This window comes from Fusarium pseudograminearum, chromosome 1, assembly GCF_000303195.2.
Source record: "Fusarium pseudograminearum CS3096 chromosome 1, whole genome shotgun sequence".
NCBI classification, from domain to species: domain Eukaryota; kingdom Fungi; phylum Ascomycota; class Sordariomycetes; order Hypocreales; family Nectriaceae; genus Fusarium; species Fusarium pseudograminearum.
Genome location: NC_031951.1, coordinates 6480644 through 6498989, shown reverse-complemented (window position 1 = coordinate 6498989; position 18346 = coordinate 6480644). Strand labels below are relative to the sequence as shown.

Below are 18346 nucleotides of genomic sequence, written 5' to 3'. Positions count from 1 at the left end.
TTTCGTCTCTTATGCTTCCAGCGGCCAATTTTTCTGATACCCTGAGGACTACTTCCAAAATTGGCTGTACCTGAAAATGTAGTCTGGTACGTACCGGATACAGCCCCTGGTTACTGTTTTACGGTATTCCTTTCCCTTCCCCCGCAGCCTTTGGAAACGTTATCTACACCTTTCCCGCGTTCACTGAAGCTCTCTCTTTCTACCTATGTATCAGACCAGACAATGTCGGGCTCCAAGGTTCATCTTCTTCGTCATGATACGCCTCTGGATCTAGAGCTTGCACCACTATCTTACACACTGACTCCCGAGTCGCCACAGAAACTCAAAGATTCCAGCAAGCTCCCATCTTTCGTTTTTGTCTTGATACAAGATGCATTCAGAGACGCACGGCAAGACATAAAGCCAGCTGCACCCTTTTATCGTTTCCGAAACCACCAGCTGTGGTGGCGTTTTGCCGTCTGTATATGGATGGCGTCTCTGTCGGTTTTATTACTATTCCTTTCTTTCATGATGAACCCGAAGGGTACCAGTCCTTGTCGCGGAGATAGAGACTTCTTCATTGATATCGATAGTGATGATAACTATATCTCCTATGTCAATAACTGGTGGGACTTTTCGGGTTTATTCGAGGTTACTCTTGGCTGGGGCACACTTGACTTTACCACTGCGAAACTTATGGATGTTGCATGGGACTTGGTACGATGTATACTGAAGCCGTGGAACTAGCAGTACTAATGAAGAAATCATAGGTAGTCGGCAGAGGAGGCCAAGCCGTTATGTCTCTTATTGCTTGGAGAGTGTTTACCGAATATCTTGAGGTGTCTATAGCCACGCGACCAGCCACATACACGACGATATGGCTTTTGAGGTTTCACCAAGACACTTCTGTAATATCTTCACTGCGCCTTTTTATACAGTTCTTTCGTCGCGGCTTAGCATCAAAGACTGCGACGTGGATGATGGCCACGACACTCTCGTTCATACTGGCATTTCCCACGATTGCTGGTTCAATGACCGGATATACCACCTTCAACAACGCGTATATAGGTTCAAGTGACGAGCGACTTTTCCCTTACCAGGATGTGAAACCGGTGGCCTATGTTATACATGATGGATCCAGAGTACCTGGTTTCACTGATGATTACATCGTGCCCTGGAGATCAAGTATGACAGGAATGCCATCAAAGCAATCAGTGTAAAGGCTTACATGGGGATACAGGTGTACTACGAGACAATCAACATAACTTGATGTCGTACTGGGATTATTGTCGCAGCTTCGACGAAGAATACCCAGATCAGAGTTGCGAATTACAATTGAATACGTCACTGTGTGAGTTTGATCCACTATTCATTCACCGCGTATAGTTGATTGACCAGACGTCTTACCTCGCAGATACTCAAAGATATGGCTATGATGCATCAGCTATCCGTGATAATAACAATCGCACCATCAACGAGACTGAATTCTGCGGTAAAACGCTACAGGGGAAGCCTCTCGATATATCTGCATATTATCTGCCAGGGCCATTCTACTGGGACTTGTCCAACAGTGAAAACAGAACCTTTAACAGCAATCCATACGACAATAGTACAAACATATTGTTTGTTGTCGGCGATGACTTGTACAATTCCACCGAACTGGTGCAGAATGGTGTCTGTCAACCAAAAAAGGACGAGGTAAGATGATCATCCACCAGAGCCTATGCAAAGCTAACAAATATCAGAGCTCTGTCCAACGTTATCAATGGGGATTTTCATTCTTACAATTGTATTTCGTCACCATTCTACTACTTATGTGGTCTCTTGCTCTCATATTTCTATGGAAGGATGCCCATGAGATGCTTAAGCACAACAATCGGGATGTTTCGTCCCGAGACTGGAAGGGCCTCCTGGATTTTACAGACACGATCAAAAAACAACTCGAAGAGGCTGGCATAGACATCACCAACCTATCAGACAAGCAACTGAATGACGAGATACAAACAATCTTGAAAGGTGGCTCCATATCATCACAGGACATGCCAGTGCACTTGTTCAGTTTATGGTATCTCTTATGGGAGAGAAAATGGTGGGTCGCGTTCGGTATTTCAGCTACCGTATCAATGGCGACAGAGCATAAACTTCGACCATACCAATACCAATCATATGATGAGGATACAGGAACAGGGACCCTGGCGGCATCTATTGTGCAGTTTGTGCCGCTGTACACAATAATGTGTCTATCAGTTGCTTTTGCTGCTGGGAGAACTCGCAAGCAGAGGATTTTCGTTTTCATACTTGCAAGTTTACTCTGTACTCCATTCTTTTTTTACAGTTGGAGGTCTCGGGATCTAGTTTTGCCTGGAACTTGTGTTGGGTTATGCCTGGCGTTTGCAATTGGGTCTACAAAGGGAAGTCGGTTTGTTTTATTCTTGGTGCCTTTTCTTTGTAACTACATCATTGTTTTTATCTTGCATCTTCGAGGATTCTCTTAGGAATGGTCTTTCTTATCAAGTAATAGATGGACAGATATATGAAGTATTTAGTTAGTTAGCTTTACGACATGGAGAAAGTCGGTAAAGGTCTAAGACCTATATACTCTTCAGGAAGAGTAACATTGATGAAAAGTTGGAAAATAAAATAAATAGAAGACACCTTACTGACCGGATAAATCCCCGTTTTACCGCCTCTAAACAAACCCCTACTAGCGGTATTTCTTCTCAGAAGCTTAACACAGAAATCTCGATTGATCCTTTGAAGGAATTATATCCCAGAGACTCTCGACCAGTCTATTGAGCTTCCAATTGGTCACTCAAGAATCAAGTGCGTCATTAACTCCTTTTTGACTCTTACCATTGGTCGAATCTGCTGACTCATTCTTTCTTATCAAGCATCCTCGTAGCATCGTGGCAGTGCAACGCACGAGAAAAGGCTGGCTAGCGTGCCCAGCATCTCAAAGCTGACAAGCATTATCGAACCGTATTAAGAAATCGCTGCACGATGTCTCGTCTTTTTTCTCGCGGTGGTTTTGTCCTCTTTCCCCCTCTCTTGCAGCGTTGCTGGTGCCAATCTGCTGTAGCGTCGCGATGATCTCGTTACTACCATTATATGTCCTTGGCGCTGCGTTCGTTACATATGGAAAATGCGAGTCTGCCTTTATCCTACCAAAACAGCTGAATTCGGATGGCTATCAAGATAACCCAGTTTATTCGCTCGACGAAAACTTCAAGATCGAGTGGGAGACGGGTCGCAAAGGACCCTGTAATCTTTTCGTCTGGCAAGCCTGGCCCAGAGGACCATTAGAGAATTACAAAAAGATTCTAGGTATTAATTCCTCATCATGTTGTGGTGTCTTTCAATCTGCTGACCTTTGTGTGAAGAGAACACGACTGAAACGAGCTTTATATGGAACGCTAGCTCGTCATCCGTCACGACTAAGCCATGGCTAGATAACGATTCTGAGATTCCTGTTTTTCACTTTTCGTTATACTCTTCAGACTTGAATCTGCCTCTGGCCAACTCTGGTGCTTTTAATATCTCCAAATCCACGACTGAAGATGATCTCGAACCTACATACACAGCATCAACATCAAGCGAATCCGCCACATCGATAGAAACCGATTCACCAGCAATTTCACATCCTGCAGAATCGTCTCAAATACCAGCAACCTCGCCACAAAAATCCGGATTATCGACAGCAGCGCTGGTAGGAATCTCAGTGGGCGTTACAGCAGTCGGACTATCAATATCTGGAATTATAGGAATTTTGTTATGGAAACGATTTCGTCGGGATCGTGGTGGTAGTGTAAGCTCGGATTCTAGCTCTGAAAAACAGGACTTTTCCAAAGCTGAACTAGGCGGGACCCAGATATTGCAGATTGGGAGGTCGGAGCTCGACTCTGATAGAGAGCCCCGGGAACTCTGGGATACACAGAAGATGGCAGAGTTGGGAGATGAAAATAAGGTTCGGGTTGTTGTTGGACTTCATGAGGCACCTTAACAACTTAGTGGAAGATGTATTCTAGAGAACCTTTATTCATCGTTCAAGACATTTCATACAGCCTGATACGTCTGATCAGATGGCCCGATGTTTCTCTTGACAAGGAAGCAATCTCTGGCATTCACCGCCACCATTGAGTCCTGTGGCTCATTGACCTGCCTACTGTTTTTTACATACTGTTATAGTATTGTTTTTTTTTTACTGTTAAACTCATATCTCTTAACGGATCGAATGAGTAATTCATTTATTCACCGCCACCATAGTCGATTATCCATGCATGGTCACAACTCAGGTCGTGTATGACGCGTTGGACAGGGTACATTAATTTAAATTATTACACTTCCACCCTTCACTGCAATTTTAGCCCCATTCGTGAGCTGGCTACCCTATTCATGTCTGTTATTAATCTCACTCCCGACCAACACTTGTCTCTGCTTTGTAAAATTGACAAAGATCTCTGACGATCAAATTGAAGCTGAAGCCTACATTTCTTTTGAAAGCACGATATTTACTGTGAACCAATGACTTGGAGTTGTTATTAATTTTTGTTTGGCTTTTACTGTTCGAGGAAGCTATCGTTTGAGCCTGGGGTGACCATGCCTTCTGTGGATACGACGGTAGCTTCTCACGTGATCCTTGGGTCCGATTCAATTAATCCATCCCTTCTTCGAAGCCAAGTGCTGCAATGTACTTCTTGTACTCTTGTTGCTGCTTTATATCCTGTTTAAGGTTAGTGATGGTCTAAAGCGACGGAGATGCTCGGCGGCTCACCTCTTCAACGGTATCCTTGGTTATGTATCTTGTAACACGAACTTCCTTCTTCTGCCCGAGACGAATTGCACGAGAGATGGCCTGACTCTCCACACTGGGGTTCCACTGCAATTCTGCGATAAAAATGCGATTGGCGCTCGTCAGGTTTAGACTAGAAGATGGTCAATTGCTACTCCACAGATAATGAAGATCGGCAAACTTACCCGAACGCTCCTGTGCCAGTCGTCATAATCAGCACTGGCGTCTCAGTCCCATTTTCAAATTTGTTCAAAGTCTGTTGTCGCTGGGGCAGAGGGCTGTTTCCGTCGAGCTGAAGGTATGGTATGTCGGCTTTTTCAAGATGCCTTGCTATGAGATGTAGTGTCCTGGTCCAGCACGAAAAGATGATACTGATGATGTTAGCAAAGCCTTTCAAAAGTGGATGAAACATACCTCTTGGTCGTCCATAAATCCTTCCGCACATCTTCAACGAGTGCTCGAATTTTAGTCGAATGACCCTCGGCGTTGAAATAATGTTCGTGATCATCCTTTGTCGTCGCATTTCTCTTTCGCTTACGTCGAGATGTACCATCCTCTTCATCCCCTGTAGGCGAAGGTGCTTGGTACCAACGCACACAGACGGGACAACGCCTTTGTGAAATTTCGAGCTCGGAAAATTGCGAGTCTTCAATGCATTTTGTGCACAAAACATGAGAACATCCATCTTCAAACATTTTCTTCGACCAATCGTGTCCAAGAACTGGCATCGGTTGCTCGCAGCCAACACACAACATCTCCCCATATTGACCAGCGGTTCCAACAATAGCTTCTCGTTCCTCCAGTAGGTTCCTTCGATGCCACGAGAAAAGCTTTTGGTACGTTCCGTGGTTGCACACGATACGTAGTTGAAGCCGCATCTGGAACATACCGAACTGCGAACTCTTCTCTACTTCTCCCATACGATGTTCCATGTTTCGCATAATGATATTTCTTGTTCTTTCGTATTGATCTCTCTCCGGCTTGTTGAACTTGAGATGCCGCACGAATTGACGTGTTTTTGGAAGGTCCAAAACCTCTCGAGTGCGGCGCAGACACAAGGCCTCAAGAAGCATAACCAGACGATCCTTGACTAGAGTGAGATCGTCGTAGGAATTGCCGAATGGTGTCTCTATCCACTTTCGGAATTCGGATGCTTTGTCAAAAGGCTCAGCCCGAATGAAACGGAAGAGTGAGCCTATGTCGGCGAGTTTGTTTTGGATGGGTGTTCCAGATAGACACCAGCGGGAGTTGGCGTGAAGATAGTCGCAGGCTTGAAAGAACTTGGTAGATGGACGTCGAATGATATGAGCTAATAACTCGAGTCAACTCAAATATCTAGTGGCTGGTCGTGAAAGTGACTTACCTTCGTCAAGAACAACGCGATACCAACCGAGCTTGTACAACGGCGAAGTCTTTCCCTTGCCTATTAAATACTCAGTGGTAAGTGTGTGGTAAGTCGTTACCACAATATCTGAGTCTTCAACCATGTTGAGATCGGAGAGATCCTTGGGTCGTCTGTCGCCATGATACTTGACGATCTTGAGACCAGTCTGCAAATGTCTGTGTTGTTAGGAAAATATCACCTAGCCAGAAACCGTTCAACTTACTTTTTGACCTCATTCATCCACTCATCAACCAGAACTACATCTGATTAGCGACATCACCATATAGGAAAGGTGAAACTTACGCGCAGCGGAGACGACGACCAGGGTTGATCGGGAAAACCTAGTCGTCTTTCTTCCTTTGTGTTCAGCGTTCTTCAAGTTCGCCCACTCCTGCCCGTTATCCAAAGTCTTCATGACCAAGGCAAGGATCGAAAGCGACTTTCCCATCCCCATATCATCGGCCAAAATCCCACCGCCTTTCTCTTCGGGCCTCGTGTCTCTCCTTCTTTTGGTAATTCTGTGGCGATATTGTACCCTCCCATTCTGGACGATTTCTTTCCAGAGTCGGTATTTGTCATTGATATGTCCTGATTCCCTCTCCAGCATAAAGCCTAGAGCTTCTTTTTGATGTCTGGGTTTCGTTAGTGGGCGTCTTGGTAAAAGATGATATCGACTGACCTGAGAAGTTGACGGGTGACTCTATCGCCTCCTTCGACGAGTTCCAGTTCTCGCGTATTGTCCACTGCGTTGTAGACTTCTTCCACCATCTTTCGAAGTTGTTCCTCTCGTGTCTTTTTCTTTGTTGGTCCATTATTGGCAACGACCTCATTTTGGACCAGCCCGTTGTGCCCGTCGGTGACAGTAATGGTTAGAAAATGTGGGTTGTCGTATTCCGTTCCGTCTTTACTATGGCTCGATCGTTGCAGCCACAGCTTCCCGTTTGAGAGAATTTCCCCAATAGACGTCCCCACAGATCTTGGTCCATAGATATTGATGTCGACCTTTACCCGTGCATCGGCAGATTTATTCGCGCGGTGAATAATCTCTCTTAAGTCGATCTTCAATGCTAAAGGCTCAACCTCCACTCGCGGACGGGTGATCAGCGGCATAAGAGTTTGTCCAGCTGCAGAGGATAGATGCCCAAAGTGCTTCTCATCCTCTGGGAAACAAAGCATTACTTGCTTTTGGTATTCCGTAGGCTTGAAGTATTGGTACGGTGAGTCGCCTGTCGTTAGTCGATCGTCGAAGGATGACATGTCGTCCGGAACCAGTTTGACTTCGACGTTGTGGAGCTAAATGGTAGGCATTAACATGGGGATGGACGAAAATACGAGTCTGTATAATACTTACCATACCATAGTGTACTATTGTTTCGTCCTGATCTGTCACGAATAAGCTTTCTTCTTCCTCCCGCCCTCCCTCTTCTGTGTCGTCGACGTCGGGCACAGTTTCTGGCGTTAAATTCGATTGGCTGGAACACATAACATCGGGTGTTACGGAAGACTCGTCTTGTGAACTATCCATCGGTAACCCTAGATACTGGGAGTTTTCGATCGAATGCGCTAGTTCGAAAGAATTGGTCTGCTGTTCTGTCGTTACAGGCAGCATGAAGTTGAGATTGGCGTCCATGATCCCCATGTCTAGACCCATGAGCTGTGGATCCAAGATCATGTCCGTCGGAAAGTAGTTTTGCTGATGCACTGGGACATTGCTATGGGAATTAGTCGTAGCCACGAAAATATTATTAGGGCCCGTACGCGAGCGGATTTGATGATCCAGGCCCGAGATATTCGCTCTCTCGAGGAAGCTCTCCTGTGTAGTCGTTCCAGCCATTGAGCGAAAAGTCCATGTTGAAAGGTTCATTCGCATTGAAGTACAGCTCTGCGGGGACATTGCTTAATGGCGCTGACTGGTGGTTCGCCAGAGATGTATTGCTTATGGGAGTCGGTTGTTCATTGTGTTGTTCTTGCTCGACGACGGGATTGAGGATGTGTTTCCACGATTGCGCCATGATCTCTGACGTCTCGTCTGAAGGTGATCGTGATTTTTCGATTTGTAGGAATCTGAAATCATCGTCCCTTCTCAAGCAAAGGATGTCTTGCTGACTTTGAGGAAGCTACCAAAATCAGGCTGTGGCAGTGTTTTTTCGTGCATTAGACCCCTACCATCGGTCAGCAAATATCGAATCATGTGCCCTGTTATTGACCAGCTGAAACCTGCTAAGCCCGCACGGTATATCACTTCTAGCGCATGATGGTTCGCATCCTCGTCGTGTTGTTTAGCGATTGGCCCTTGGGTTGAAAAAGGCAGCTTAGGCGGATTGAGGCTCTTGTAAGGCGTTCACTGCGACTCTAGTCCTCGGCTGCCTCTCCCCTGATTGTGCTTCTCGTCAGTAGGCTGTCGATTGTTTTCAATTGTCACATTCTTTCTTTGTGCCATTTTTGCTGTGCAACTTTTGTTTGTGTCTGAGGCAAATCAATTCAGCTTTATTAGCTTCACCTTCCATTAGCTCGTGAATTTTCGCTAATCTTATCTCAACCTCGTCGCTCCTTCCTTTCGCTCATGTCAACATGGAAGTCCACATGGAACGGCTGAACTCACTTGCCGAAGAGTTCAGATGCTCACTCAAAGAACATCACGAAGAATCATTCGAAAACACCACGAATCAAGACATGCGACGCGAAATCTACGACATGCAAACTTTACGAGACGTCACAAATAACATGATCAACATGAATCGATTGCGAATGTTTATTGAGGGAATGGAGGAACTCGAAAGTGTCCTAATATTTATCGGCTACCCTGGTGCAAGAAGTATCATGTCAAATGTCTGGGGCGCAGTCAAATTCCTGCTCAAGGTATGTCACTCTGCGTGCAATCTCAAGACTCTTGCTAAAATCCAAACCAGACAACAAACACGACTGATAGGGCATTTGACGGAGTACTCGACGTATACGGGCTTCTAGGAGCCCAGTTGATGCCCTTGACACGTTACAGAGAGCTCTTTAAGAAATACCCAAGTGCCGTCGAATGCTTGGTAAATATTTACGAAGACATCCAACGTTTCCATTCTCTTGCCTACAAACTCTTCTCCCTCACTGCAAAATGTTTAACAGCCCGAACCCTCCTACATCCGAATATCGCTGACTTTATAAGTATGGCAACGCCTTCAAAAGCCCATCTGGGAGGACTCCGCTCGAAGGTTCAAAAGGATCTCCGAGTCCCTTAGAAATACTGCCAAAATCATTAAAGCACAAAGCACCCGCTCACAAGGTCTGTCACAATCTGACCAAATACATGGCGAACGAACCCACTGACTCAAGTAGATATGTATCCAGATTCTCATGGTATTCTTTCTGAGTTGGAACAATATTGCTATGGCTGGAAACAAGAATGGAGGACCTTCGAAAACGATGAAGACATCCGAAAACACGAGCAAAGGCAAGAAGTCATCACGTGGATTTCAGCTTCGGGTAAGATGCCCAGGTTACAACAGAGTTTCAGAGACATGGCCATCTGCCCTAAAAGTGGACGCTGGCTCTTTAGGAAGTACAGCGCGGTGTCGGACTGGATGGGAGAAGACGACCCTCCAGATTCAGCTATCTGGCTGCATGAAAAGGTCGGATACGGTGCGTATTTCTCTTCTGTTACATGTGAAACGATTGATACTGATGGCTCTCAAGGAAAGTCAGTCTTGGCGTCGCTTGTGGTTCAGGAACTACAAGATCCAGAAACACACTTTGAAATGCCGAGCGGGAGCAAAACCTGCTATTTCTACTGCCAAGAAGATGACAACGAACACAGGAACCATCTCGACATCGTCAAAGGTATACTCTTACAAATGGTCGAGTCAGATGATTACATCCTTCCACTCTGCCACCAAGAGAAGAATACCAGCGGAGGGGCCAATCTTCTCGACGCAGGTGTTGCCCAAAAGCTCATCAAGACATTTATCGAGTACAGTCCCAGGCATTATATCGTTATCGATGGACTAGATGAATGCGACGGTGCCGAGATCCATCAAACCGCCCGATTTTTCAAAGATCTGGTGTCTGTTTATGACACGCAAGTGCGACTGGGCCATTTAAGAGTCATGTTTATCGGAAGGGAGACGTCGGATACCAGAAAGTTCATACCTGGCGATGATTGTCTTAGTGTTCCGCTAAAGCCGGATGATAACCATGACGACATTCGAGCATTTGTGCAGAAGAGAATACCTGAGTTCTCCAATTCGGAGTACAGTCAAGGCTTCAGTCTGTCTGATGCTATCAAGGAGGACATTGAGAGGATTGTTTGCCATCAAAGTCAAGGTACTGATCGGATACTATGTTGTTTTATGATGTTCAGTACTGACATAAGCACCAGACTCATTCCTCTACGCCCACCTTGCCATTGAGTTTCTTTTACAGCAAGACACGAGAAGAGACTTACTAGATATTTTGGAACAAGGGATTCTTCCCACCGAACTCGGCGACATGTCAGTATCATCGTTACTTACTCCCTTGACGTCAATTAACTCACAATCCCAGGTACGAAAAGTTACTCGAAGCAGTCAAACGGAGACTTCAGTCTCAACGTGGAGGAGAGGCAAAATGGCAGAGATCAAAGTCCCTCTTTGGATGGCTTGTTTGCGCAAAACGGCCACTCAAGTGGCATGAAATTCAAGCTATCTTGTGTTTTGATGAACGAGAGCTCAAAGTCGATTTTGAAGATAAGATGATGAGAAAGGATGTCGAGACGTACCTCGGATCCATTATTCATGTGCTTGACGGTGACAATATCCGTCTGATTCACTCAAGCGCACGACAGTAAGTTCACACACACGACTCGAGAAAGGAATAACTAATTTTCGCCAGCCATATCATCGAGAACAAATACATCCAAGAGAATATAGTTCAGTGTCAGCTAGCAACTACTTGTCTGAGATATCTCACGCTATCTTGTTTCGGAAACGACTACATCTCAACACAGCGGAGTGAACATGCGACAGGCGGCTGGTTCGCTTTCCAAGACTATGCCTGCTCTCAATGGCTGTATCACATCGACACAGTCATCAGGGAATGCAGCGACCTCTTCCAGAGTCCCTGCCAAGTGACAATGGACTTCGTATCAGCTCTGGAGCACTTTATCAACACCCACCGATCAGAGATCACCACGTCCGAACATGCTGACTTGGGAGACGGCGTCATTTCCAAATTTCGACACTTGGACTTTTACGACGATCTCCGTCTTGTCTGGAACCACATCTACACCCACCAACGCGGCGACTACGCAACACGAAACAAGATTGGCATTGCTCAAATTGAAACAGCTCTTAAGGATAACAGAACTGAGTTGGAGAGATTCCTACCTGACCAGCGCTTAGGAGAAGAGGATACTGTCAAGCACTACTACGGTGGTAACCTTTTCAAGTGTCGTCGGACATTATGCCGCTTCTTTTATATCGGCTATGACAAGAAGGCGGCTCGTGATACTCACGAAAAACGCCACGAGAGGCCGTTTCAATGTTTCTTATCCTGCAGCTCGGCGCCACTCGGCTTTGTGAGCAACAAGGACCGTGACAGACATATCAACATCTATCATCCGAACCACAGCGAAGGCAGCTCCCACTTTGAAGTTTTGAGTCGACGGCAGGTTCCGGGAAAGTTTACTTGTAATATCTGCAGCAAGAGCTTTACGAGAAATATCAATCTCAAGAGCCATGAGAGGAGTCATTTCGGGGATAGGCCTTTTGCTTGTTCAACTTGTGGGAGGGCGTTTGCTCGGGTTAACGATTGTCGAAGACATGAGAAGATTCATGCAAGTAAAGGTTACTGAATCTGCATCATTTTACTAATAATTTTATTTATCTTTCTATATACCTCCAAGGGATAGGGTTTCCATCTTCAATTACACTTTTTGAGCATTATGACTCCAATGCCCTCACAAGACCGGGTTTTTTTATGCCCTTGCCCTACTATAAGGTTCAGAAGGGGCATAAATAGAAGGGAGACACAATCGCTGTACTTCTCGGCCTATCCACGTCGATTGTTCTACGGCGTCAAGCCAGAGAGAACTCGTATCATGTTATCGGTCCAGCTTATCATCCCGACTTCTCAGCAGCTGAAGCCTTTCTCGGCAATGACTTCAACGGATGGGAAAGGTTATGGCATCGCGAGTTTCTTCTACATGGTTTCGTGAAAGTAGGACACTCAATCCGTTATACAGACCCTCGATTGGACGGTGTACCTTTCTGTGATGGATTCGAAGAGGTTGTACTTGATGATGGCAGGCCATTCTGGGGCAGAGATGGACATAGGGACCTATCAGTGAAAGACCCAAGGATATCAGAAGCACCATTGAGAGAGAGAGGCGTCCCTATACAGAGATTCCAGCTACTATAGAGTCTTTTTTCTTCTTCACTTCACGGCCCGCCCACACTATAGCAATAGTTTGATCGTCAATTTACCAAAAACTACCAAGATAATTCCATCATAGTCTGCACTTTACAATCACCGCTCATTCCTCCTACAGATGATTTCACTCCCTCCTTCGACTGCCTGTCATACCTGTTGGTGCAACATCATCTAGCGTTAAATTTAAACTAACCCATGCTGGGTCCTGGGGTAACAGCCCACGCTTGTCCCTTGAAAAGGAGACTCTCATCTTGCCTCAGTTGCTCTGGATCAATGTAAAGGCAAAGGGAGATATCGTCACTATCGAGCCAGAATACACGGAAGACCATATAGATCTCAGAATGGTCATCGCTCTGATGAACCCGTTGCATCTATGTTAAAGTCAGCTTATTATCAGACCAGCAATTCTGACTGTACTTACAAGCTTGTACTGCTTGCCACTCATATAGAATGCGGTGCTACATGGCCCAGTCGTAGTCTTGACTTCGATGTAATATTTAGGTTGCTCTCCATGCCACTCATCGTGGTCAAGATAGCCACAACCGACGAGCGTATTTGTCAAGTGCCCTTCATCATCGGAGTAGACCAGGTCCGCAGTTTCGTGTCCTCTCCAGGCCTGTAGATCTCTGTAGTCAGGGTGGATGGTCACATAAGATCTGATCGTGCTTTGCCAATTCGTGCGGTCCCAGTTTGGCATGTTGAGACATGATAGAAGCTCGAATACCTTTACACGAACTTCAGTTAGCCTCGGAATACTGGAGCGTACAGGTGGGATCGCTCACATATAACTCGCCTGCAGCCCCAACCTTCTTGTCACGTTCCAACTGGCTAGTTGAACGGAACCGACTCACGAGGTCCAGACCGTCGAAACTCTCATATGCATTTGTATCGTCATCGGGTAGGGCATTCCGCAAATCCCTCATGTCAAATGACCCTCTCGATGGTAATACCGCACTCTGAGCTTTTTCGATAACTCTATCCAAGATTACGCGATATCTAGCGTCTTCAGAATAGTGTTGCCCAGACAATGGGGTCATGGCTGGCGGTAAGTTTGGACGCGTTTGGTCGCTTGGGTGGTGTAATGATTGTGATGAGCTCGGAGACACAGCTGCTTGAGGGGAGTGATGCACCCTTCCTGATAGAGGCTGAGATGACATCTGACTGTGTCGGGAGATCACTTCGGCTAATGTTTCATGGAGGCCTTCGCCTCGCATAGTTTCAGACAATTCAGCATCTGCTAACGTACCAGCATTTGTCGAGGAATGACTGGGTGTTAGTTGTTCCGAGAGGGTATCGTCAGTCTCAAGTTCACTGTCGGATGATCCCTGCTGTTGGCTTTCCTCCTCTTGGTCTTCTTCTTCTTGATGCTCTTCTGTCTCGCTACTGCAACTTTCCCCATCCTCATCTTCGAATGATACTTGTAAGATCCCCTGGTCGTCGAGGACATCATCAAGGACGAATCTCTCGGTTGCAAAGATTGCAGTCAAGGCGTTGACTGCTTCCGTTTCGATTGGTCCATCGATGAGGCTCTTTGATCGTCGCATCAGCCATGCACCGAGTTTCCTAGGAAGGACTGAACCGAAACAGAGCTCTTGCGCTCTACGATCTTTCGGGACATAAATCGTGAGCCCCCCCGTCGAATCATCGATATGCTCGTTGGCGGTTGCTACATGAACCTCGAATGGCTGTTTGTTTTGGAAGATCTTCAACACAGATGATATTCTGTCAACCTCGACAACTTTCATTGTGCGAAGCTGCTCATATAGACCAATCGGGTCGTCCTCGAATCGAGGGCTATTGAAGGTAGCCGCGACACTACACGATAAATAGCGATTAGTATCTGAAAGATCAACAAGAAAGAAATACACCCTATATCAGTACATACCGAGTAATATGATAAGCTTTGCGCTTGAGGTCGCGATTCGGTGTTGAGATTGGATTCTTTAAATCGCCGACGATGAAACTATCCTCTTCGACAGAGTTTGACAAGTATCGATCTTGGAGTTTCAGCCATTCGATCAACGGTCTAAGGCGACGAATTTCTTCCATGTCAAAGTCCAAGAGAGTAATCTTGTCACGAAACATCGTATTCAACTTTTCTCGATCCCCAATGGCAAAGTCCACGCTCACAGAGCTCAGAACGACAGTGCCGGTTGGGTACCTCACCGGAAAGACTTTGGCTTGTCGAATTGGCTCCGGATCCAAGCGTGTCGTTTCTGTTTGTAGGAGACCGTTGAGCGACAAAATAGCCACTTTGGTCTCTTCTATATTGTTCCCGGATGATTGCCGCAGTTCATCGTAGACCATCTGTAGATTGAGAAGCTTCACACCTAGTTTGCCAACAAAAAAGCTCTCATAAGCTTCCCAGCATTCATCCAAGATGGCTTTCCCACGGATTGTTGTTTCACTAGACCACAAGCAGTCAGAGGTTTTGTACCAACCTGACTCACCATGTCGCGTTTCACAATATATGAGGGGAGATGCCTCAAATGCAGCTCTGTTCTCGTATTAGCCTCATGTTAGAAACGCTCTTTCCCATCCTGGAAGCATGGAGCTCTGGACGTACTTCAAATCCGGCAAGGGTATGTTTGCCTGATGTAAGTAATCGTAGATTGCCTGTAAGCGAGATATTTCCTCACAATCGTGTTCCTCTATTGTCATCAGCTCAGCTACCAGGTCATTCAACGACGCATCCCGAATCTGCAGTGTTTCTTTGAACAGATTTTCGATGTTCCTGAAACTCCCGGCATTCACTCTCTCTACGTAAAGGTCCCTCAGAGAGTAGGACGCGATCATATCTGGTGGTGCAACCCATAAACATGCCGAGGACATCGCCCACGTAGGGTCTCTCTCGTAAGGGACAACGATGCCGCCATCTTCAAAGAAATCACTAATCACGATCAGTCATGAGTTGTCACTTCGACATATGTGATACTAACGTAATCTTGCGTCTTGCGTCTGACCCAATGCTGGTCACCGCAAGTTTGGCATAGATGGCCACATACAAGTCAAACACCTTCTGTATTTGACTATCGGTAGGGGAGTCCGAGCATGATCGCTCAATGCATCGAAGGATTTCCAATAGAAAATCCACAGTGTCATCTTTGCGGACTGAGAAATAGTCGCTCAGAAAATTCCATTGTGTGCCGAGTTCGGTCGTACCTGATTTGTCGAGATCGAGAAAGGGAAAATGTTCACGATGATCCATGTAGCGGTCGACTAGTTCTCTTAACGCTTTGGTGGGAAGCCATGTTTCCTTGAGTTTGAGTGAAAAATCCACTCCGCAGAGGCTCTGGGCAGCTAGATCCTCAATCTTTGATCGAAGAGTTTGATTTCGCATCAGGCTTGATTTCTCATATAGCCAGAGATGCTCAAATAAGCCCAAGAACTTCTCCGGGCGGTGCTCATGGATGTAAAGAAACGCGTCTGATAAATTGCGTCCATCTCGTGAGACAATCCTCAGCCGCTCACGTATCCCAATGAAAGTACAGAGCCACTCCTCCCAGCTTGGGTGTAAGATGTTTGGTCTGTCTGGAGGGCTTTTCACATAACCAGAGCGCAGGAAATCCACATACAAACCTGGTGAAGCACCTGTGGCAGCCAAAAGGCGTTTAGGACTGTACGAGTCATGAGTCCCTGGAAGATATACATCGGTATCATGCGGAGTCTTTCGTTCCTTAGTACTGGTGGAAACCTGTACTTTCGCGTAGTCTTCCTGCACATGCTTTCCAGTCTGGTGTGTCAGATAGAGGAAGGTCAAATATGCGTTCATGGTGACGAAATACAACGACTTCCATTTGTAGGATCTGAAGATCGATGCTCTCACTTCATCAGCGGTAGCCTGGCGGACTCCCAGCTTTTCAAAAAAAGATTTTCTATCTGCGCTCTTGCATGCATCAAGGTCAAGAACATTCAGGTCCAAGGACTTAGGAATGCTAATACTCTCCATCGTTGGGAAATATACTATTCCAGATGTCGCCGATGTCCATGTCCCAGATCTTAGAGGCAGCAAGGGCAGAGACTTTAGCCTTCTTGGTCCAGAAAAAGTGCCCTCGAGCGCGTCAGAAAGAAGACATGCCACAGCTGAATGCCATTCATCAGACGCGTCTACTCCATGGAACCTGGAGTTAGGGCCTTGGATATCGGCTTCCAGCAAATCGAGCACTGTTAGAAGGGACAGTCGCTCGAGGCCGTAGCCTTTCAGAATATCTACTACATTGCTGGAATAGCTGGGCGATAGGAATAGATCTCTAACTGGGTCGTCGAATAACGGAAGCCCTTCTACATCCTTTGCATCCCCAGTGAGGATGACAATGTCTTTAATGAGGCGTAAATCCATTCGGGTACGTGATCTTAGAACAGGCCTGTTCTTCACTAAGTCTTGTATGTCGTGATCTAGGCCAGACCAGAACGCATCGTTACTGGTGTTGGGACATCGGAGGAACATCGGCCAGGTATAGCAGAGTTGAGGATGTTCGCAGAACTGCAGAACCGCTTGATAGAACGCGGTTGCAATCCAATCACGAAGGTCGAGATTCCTTCGCGATGTCGTGATAACATCCTGCCGATTCGCGTTCGTATCAAAATCGGAGTGAATCAAAAACTAGAATGGGATGAGCTATGTTTACTATGTGGCGACGGATGAAACAAACCTTGTACTCGGACCTTCTGAGAGGTAAAAATGCGAAGAGGTCTTGATTTCTCTGGGTAATAAGTGGCTCAGAATCTTCGGTGATCGGGAAAGCCAAGACGACTTCGGCTCTCTTGCCTTCGTCGGTATTCGAAAGTTCACGATTGTCGCTTGGGGCCAAGTTGGTCGCTGTTTGTCTTGTGATGTGATAGATTTGATTTCGGGTAGTCTGATCTCCATGAGAATCAGAGATAGTTTCTAGAGACACGCGATACTTGTCAATATCATACTTGCGGAAGCATCTCGATCGTTCAAGTTCGCCATTGTCGTCATAGAACTCCAGGTCAATCTGTCCAAGTTTGTGTAGGAAGAGCAAGCAAGTTTCCTGCAGGTCATCGAATTGCATGGAGATGATTCTCTTCAGATGTCGAATCTCATCCGGGTCTCCTTGATCGTGGATGTACAGCGTCATGCGGGTCATTGGGCTAGGGATGGTCTCAGTTGCTTTTACCCAGATAGGTCTGACCATGCCTATACCTGGGTCTGTCTTGTTGTGTCGGAACTCGAACGAGAAATTACCAGATTGGATATGAACCCTAGACGCGGCGATGAAGACGGATTTGAAGCCAATACCTTTGGCCCCGATATATCCGTGGGAAGCTGACTTGGTACTTTTCCCAACAGCGCAAATAGCGTCTAAATCCGGCTCAGTAAAGCCATCTTCATTGCATTCGACAACGATCTTGTCTAGATATATCTTGAAAGAGATGAAAGGTAGTGCGTTTGATGCGCGGGCCTTGTTGAACATGTTGTCCTCCGCATTCTGGAGAAGTTCAAAGACAAACCGAGCACCGCTGCCGTAGATTTGCTTTGCCAATCTAGAAAGCAAACAATTTTAGTAAGTAAAATCAGAACCTTGGCTTAGGCACTTACATCTTGACAGAGTGGGATACCGCACTTTCCATCGCCAGCCAATTCTCGTCAATCTCCCGACGATATGCGGCATTGAATTGTTCGATATCGTCCATCATTTCTTCGTTGAGAAACCCATACTTCCTAGTCAGGCGTCGCACGATCTGCTCCGCCTCTTGTATACTTGTCATGTTTGAGAAATGAGAGCTGTTGCGCTTGTGGTTTATGTGAATGTGATTTTATAAACAAGTAATAG

General features: G+C 46.1%; 4 protein-coding genes across 4 annotated transcripts; 2 read left to right on the top strand and 2 right to left on the bottom strand.

Moving 5' to 3' along the window:
• Positions 1–510: 510 nt before the first annotated feature.
• Positions 511–2567, top strand: FPSE_09216 (uncharacterized protein; the record flags this gene model as incomplete). Its single annotated transcript, XM_009262333.1, has 8 exons — positions 511–696; positions 750–887; positions 918–1164; positions 1220–1330; positions 1394–1677; positions 1725–2068; positions 2227–2398; positions 2526–2567. The coding sequence occupies 8 exons, from the start codon at positions 511–513 to the stop codon at positions 2565–2567; spliced, it is 1524 nt and encodes a 507-aa protein (XP_009260608.1).
• Positions 2568–4630: 2063 nt separating this feature from the next.
• On the bottom strand, positions 4631–8164 carry FPSE_09215 (uncharacterized protein; the record flags this gene model as incomplete). The annotated part of the gene is made up of 10 exons (XM_009262332.1): positions 4631–4699; positions 4751–4901; positions 4954–5139; positions 5183–6077; positions 6132–6328; positions 6376–6409; positions 6456–6784; positions 6832–7445; positions 7504–7864; positions 7911–8164. 10 exons carry the CDS (start codon positions 8162–8164, stop codon positions 4631–4633), a joined length of 3090 nt encoding a protein of 1029 aa, XP_009260607.1.
• A 559-nt stretch (positions 8165–8723) lies between these two features.
• On the top strand, positions 8724–11970 carry FPSE_09214 (uncharacterized protein; the record flags this gene model as incomplete). The annotated part of the gene is made up of 8 exons (XM_009262331.1): positions 8724–9011; positions 9062–9260; positions 9310–9426; positions 9480–9782; positions 9837–10463; positions 10519–10630; positions 10683–10961; positions 11010–11970. 8 exons carry the CDS (start codon positions 8724–8726, stop codon positions 11968–11970), a joined length of 2886 nt encoding a protein of 961 aa, XP_009260606.1.
• Positions 11971–12736: 766 nt separating this feature from the next.
• FPSE_09213 (uncharacterized protein) lies at positions 12737–18281 on the bottom strand (the record flags this gene model as incomplete). The annotated part of the gene is made up of 8 exons (XM_009262330.1): positions 12737–12919; positions 12970–13272; positions 13331–14363; positions 14434–15045; positions 15115–15438; positions 15488–17151; positions 17201–18056; positions 18112–18281. The coding sequence occupies 8 exons, from the start codon at positions 18279–18281 to the stop codon at positions 12737–12739; spliced, it is 5145 nt and encodes a 1714-aa protein (XP_009260605.1).
• Positions 18282–18346: the final 65 nt, after the last annotated feature.